The sequence below is a fragment of the Watersipora subatra genome, chromosome 1 (assembly GCF_963576615.1).
Source record: "Watersipora subatra chromosome 1, tzWatSuba1.1, whole genome shotgun sequence".
Taxonomy (NCBI): Eukaryota; Metazoa; Bryozoa; class Gymnolaemata; order Cheilostomatida; family Watersiporidae; genus Watersipora; species Watersipora subatra.
In genome coordinates, this window is record NC_088708.1 from 36,707,590 (window position 1) to 36,713,008 (window position 5,419).

A 5,419-nucleotide genomic window follows, 5' to 3' on the forward strand; every position below is an offset into this window, starting at 1 on the left:
TTCACTTTTGCTTACTTTTCACTAATTTTCATTTCACTCACACACTATTCGGCATTTATAAAACATGAAGGATGCGTAACTGAGAGAGATCAGAAGCAGTAGCAGCAGCAGCAGCAGTAGCAGTAGTAATTGTAGCAGTAGTAACTGTAGTAGTAATAATTTTAGCAATAGAAATTGTAGTATTAGTAATTGTAGTAGTAATTGTAGCAGTAATTGTAGTAGTAATTGTAGCAGTAATTGTAGTAGTAATTGTAGTAGTAGTAATTGTAGTAGTAGTAATTGTAGTAGTAACTGTAGAAGTAGTAATTGTATTAGTTGTAGTAGTAGTAGTAATTGTAGCTGTAGTAACTGTAGTATCAGTAATTGTAGCAGTAATTGTAGTATTAGTAATTGTAGTAGTAATTGTAGTATTAGTAATTGTAGTAGTAATTGTAGTAGTAATAATTGTAGCAGTAGAAATAGTAACTTGTTCATCTTATCTTTATGCCGTGTTTATACACGGAGTGATGGAAAGTACTTTGGGACACTTTGTAGCATTTGTAAAAGAATCGCAAGCAGCATCGGAGTTTGTTGGTTTGCGGTCAGCTACCTGGAGTGTATATGATGTAATTCAGATACGACGAGCTTTAAATGTCACAGACTTGACTTCTCATGAGGAATCCAAACTGACCTACGAGCAGTACCGCACACAGGCTTCTAAGGTAGGCACTCCTTATCTTGTCATTGGCTCATTAGGAAAGCATTAAGTCTCTCACATAATCAATTGAAAAGTATTATTAGATTTCAACTATTGACTTCTGATATTACATCTGATCACTGCTGAATATCGAGTCAGTAACATTGAATTATTTAATATTGCCTAATGCACTAAGCAGCCTATAAAATATGCATCGCAGCATCAGATGTTTCCAAATGTTGTTGAAATTATTTTACGCAAATTTATTTTATTTACATAACTCAAATAAAAAAGTCAACTCACATTTTCTGTAAACTCAAGCTCTTGATAGTTTGTTCTTTAGAGACTTACCCAGGCCAATTTACTTGTGACTCAGTATAATTGACCTTCAATAAAATAGTCCTCGTTAGTCTAGATATTGAATAGGATGGACAAATTGAGGCAAAGCAGTTGTAAAATCAACATGCAGTTATGTTCAAACGATTGATAATCAGATTATAACTACTTTTCATGAAAACTTGGAGAATCATTGAAAGTGAAAATTACTACCTATTGAAAATGATTATACAAACCCATTCCAATAGTGAAATATATTTTAATCACATCATTTATGTGCTATTTAAATGGTGAGATATAAATTTTTTTGACTAATAAGTATGTTAGAAAATCACAATGTAAGTTTGAATTAGTTTGAAGCTGTAACTTATTTAATATTTAGTAAAAAAAACGGGTATAATACTTTGCTTGAATAGAAATCTCAACAGCCAATTTGCCATTACAGGAGTTGACTAATCTTTGTTGGTATTTTTTAGGAAATAAAATTTGCTCAACTTGAGAATTTTGCAGAAATTTTGGTTTGCGCTGAGTATTGCAGCCCTAAATTCCCACGCTAGTGATTTATGGCTTGAGTAAATATTTCTGTGTTAAACATAATTCAGACTTATTTCTATATATATATATATATATATATATATATATATATATATAGCGGTTTACGCTAGGTTCGTAGCTGGCAAGTGTATTAAGCTGGAATTGATTCACTGATTTGGAGATGACTCGTTGATGTTTTATTCAGTCAACACCGAAACCGTGAAATCTACAAATGATTAACATATGTAAAAGTTCTTCCACAGCAATATAAAAAATAACGATATTATAGAAATAGAAAATTATCGACACAAACATTTTGCCGTCTTTGAGAAACACTCACACAGCTAAATCAAGAAGTCAAACGAAACAAATTAGCGATAAACGCCAAAATGTTCTGAACAGAAAAATCGTCAATTAAATCATCAGTTGCGTGTTACTAGTTGAACTTCAAAAGTCAATGCCGAGCGTGGATGGAAGATAATTGCAGGAAGTGAAGGCGTGTCGAGACACGTCAAAACACGTCGAAACAACCCTTGTGGCGCCTTAGACCAAGATACAGCGATATTTTACTTAACACAAGACAATAAAATTGGTGAGTTAGTAGAGACAGAAAATGTTAGTAGGGTTCTCTTACACTCCCACCAAATTTAAATTCTAATAGATTTTATATTTCCGCTGCTCCATGTACGCAATTGGACTCAACAAATGTCCTTTTTTTTCTTTTTTTTTTCATGTCAGCACCTTTTTTTGCAAAACCATAGTAGTAATACCAAGGTCATATTCTAATAGAAAACAATAGGTTTGAAGGTTACGTTAGTAATACAACATATATAAAGTTCTATCCTAACAACAACAAAACCAACACAAGCAACAACATAAAACAAAAAAACAAAAAACTAACATCTAAAGTTGAATTAGCACCACAAACGGAGGTTGCTATTAAACGATATAATATGGGCAACGTAAGTGGGAATTATATATCCTCTAAGAGTTTTACTAGTTTTTGTATGGGACGTTGAAGATAAGTTGGTTCTGCCATCTTTCGCCCCTTCTTGTCTAAGTTACAATTTCCCAGCCTCACAGTCACCTTACGCACTAAACCGTCTTTACCTGGAAACACATCTTCAACTCGCCCTATTTGCCACAAGTTCCTCGGCTCATTGGATTCGACTATAAGTACAACATCTCCGACCTTCAAATTGTTTTCAACTTTCGTCCAGGTTTGACGACGCGTGATGTTGTCTAGATATTCCAGCTTCCATTTCCTCCAAAACTCTTGAGCTACCCACTGTACCCTTTTCCATCTAGCATGGCAGTATATTGCTTCATCAAAATCTCCAGGTGGTGGCGCAGTGGGTTCCTTTCTTCCTGTTAGAATCATGTTTGGTGTGACTGGTGTTTCTTCATGATTAGAGATGTTGATTGCTCCTAAGGGCCTGTTGTTGACAATAGCAGCAATCTCATAGAATGCCGTTCTTAGGGAAGTACTGTCAAGTCTAGAACTTTGCCTTAATATGTCATTGAGCACTGCTCTGATGGTACGGATCTGCCTCTCCCAAACGCCTCCCTGGTGGCTTGCCGTCGGGGAATTAAATACAAACTCTATGCCTCTATCGCATAGGCATCTTTTTGCTTCCGCGTCCAACAAATTCTTGGCGCCGACAAAGTTTGTTCCATTGTCAGAATAGAGCTTTATCACAGAACCCCGTATGGCGATGAAACAACGTAGTCCATTGAGAAAGGCGTCGGCAGTTAAATCGTCTAAAACTTCAATGTAGCGAGCCCTACTATACAAACATGTGAAAACTAATCCGTACTTTTTCATTTCCTTCCTTCCCTCTTTAATCGCGTATGGGCTGAAGCAGTCCATTCCTGTGTGTGTGAACGGTTGGGCAGAGCTAGTTCGGTCTTGAGGTAACTCTCCCATTTGCTGTCTCATAGGCTTTCTTTTCATCTTCTTGCATGGCATGCATTGACCTAATTGTTTTTTAACTGTTCTTATACCCGATATGAGCCAGAGGCCATTTTGACGCGTGGATGTTAGCGTGTAGGAAGGTCCCATGTGGTGTGAAATTTCATGGTAGTAGTTAATAAATAGCTTACTCGAGTGAGAGTTCTTTGGTAATATTATTGGATGTTTCTCTAGCTCGGTAAGAGATAAAGAATTTCTTGCTCTCCCACCAATCCTTATTAAACCATGTTGATCCAGGTAGGGGCTTAATCGAAGCAATGAACTTGTTTTCCTCACTTGGTTACCTTTTTTCAAAACTCTGATTTCCTCTTGAAAATATTTTGTCTGTGTAATTTTCAATACTAATCTTTTGGCCGCTTCAATATTTTCAATTGTTGGTCGCGTCAGAGGAATCTTTAAGGATTTGTTCTTGGCCATCCGGAGTAAGTAAGCAAAGGCTCTTAGCAGTCCCTTGAGCGGGCTATACTTCTTCAACTTGTTGTACATGTCCATGAGTGTTGAAATCTCAGTCGCTCTGGCAACTTGGACTTTCTTAACTTCTGGATCATCCTCTGACACTTTTCTTCGTGTGGACATATCCAACTGTAATCTATGCTGTAGTTCTGGCTGCGATCGTAAAAACGTGGGACCCGTAAACCACATGGTACGTTTTAATTTTTCGGCCTCCATCCCTCGAGAAGCTATGTCGGCAGGATTTTTTGCCCCGGGTACGTGATGCCATTGCTCAGGGTTAGATGCTTGTCTAATCCCATTAACTCTGTTAGCAACAAACGTGTGAAATTTCCTCCTATCATTGCAGATATAGCCAAGCACGATGGTTGAATCACACCAAAAAAATGACTTGCTTATATCCATGTGCAGTTCCCTTTGAAGCGTATTGTTGAGTTGAGTGGCTAAAAAGGCACCTTGTAGCTCTAGTCTCGGAATGGTGGTTACCCCTTTACTGGGTACGACTTTTGCTTTTGCCAACACAAGATTGGTGCAAACAATTCCTAGGTTGTCAATGGATCGCAAATACGAGCAGGCACCAATGCCTTCCAGCGAGGCATCTGAAAATGTGAGCAGCTCATACACGCATTGCATCAGCAACCCATCCAGGCACCTAGGTATTTCTAGTTGGAGTTGTGACAGTTGAGTAGCCCATCTGTTCCACAATTGATTCATTTCCTCATTGAGAGGTTCATCCCAATCAACACTAGTCTTATTGACCTTCTGCAGTATATTTCTTCCCTGGTGTGTGAATGGTGCTAAAAGACCAATGGGATCAAAAAGCTGACCGACTACAGACAGTATGCCACGTCTTGTGACAGGCCCCGCTTTAACCTCATTTCCACTAAATCTGAAAAAATCTTTATTAAGGTCCCACTCCAATCCTAGGGTACGTTGAGGGGACAGATAATCTGCAAACAAATCGATTGCTCTCTCCGACTCGGGAATCGATGATAAAACTGAAGAATCATTGCTAATGAACTTATGAAGTCTTAAATTTCCCGTTGCGCAAAGAGCCCTAGCGTCCTCAATAAGTTGCTGGGCTTCTTCCGCTGTGTTCACGCTTGTGATACCGTCATCAACATAGAAATCTCTCCGTATAAATTCTGCAGCTTTTGGGTATTCCTCGGCATGGTCGTCTGCTAAAGTTCTCAGACCATAAGTGGCAACGGCAGGTGAAGATGTGGCTCCAAACAAGTGCTTTGTCATCCGATACTCTCTGACTTCTCCCTCTGTTGTTTTCCATAAAAAGCACAAATAATATCTGTCAGATGGAGTAACATGAAAATTGAAGAACATTTTTTCTATATCGCAAGCGATTGCGATTTTTCCTTTTCTAAACCTACACAAAATCCCAAGCATACTGTTGGTCAAATCAGGGCCTTGAAGCAGATGCTGATTTACAGATGTTC

General features: G+C 38.1%; 1 protein-coding gene across 1 annotated transcript; it reads right to left on the reverse strand.

Annotated features, from left to right (window-relative positions):
- Nucleotides 1-2,519: 2,519 nt before the first annotated feature.
- On the reverse strand, nucleotides 2,520-5,216 carry LOC137387200 (uncharacterized). Its single transcript, XM_068073536.1, has one exon. The coding sequence runs from the start codon at nucleotides 5,214-5,216 to the stop codon at nucleotides 2,520-2,522; it is 2,697 nt and encodes an 898-aa protein (XP_067929637.1).
- Between the last annotated feature and the right edge of the window lie 203 nt (nucleotides 5,217-5,419).

Excerpts from the sequence above, each read along its gene's own strand:
- LOC137387200 (XM_068073536.1), bottom strand. The coding sequence starts at position 5,216 with ATGACAAAGCACTTGTTTGGAGCCACATCTTCACCTGCCGTTGCCACT.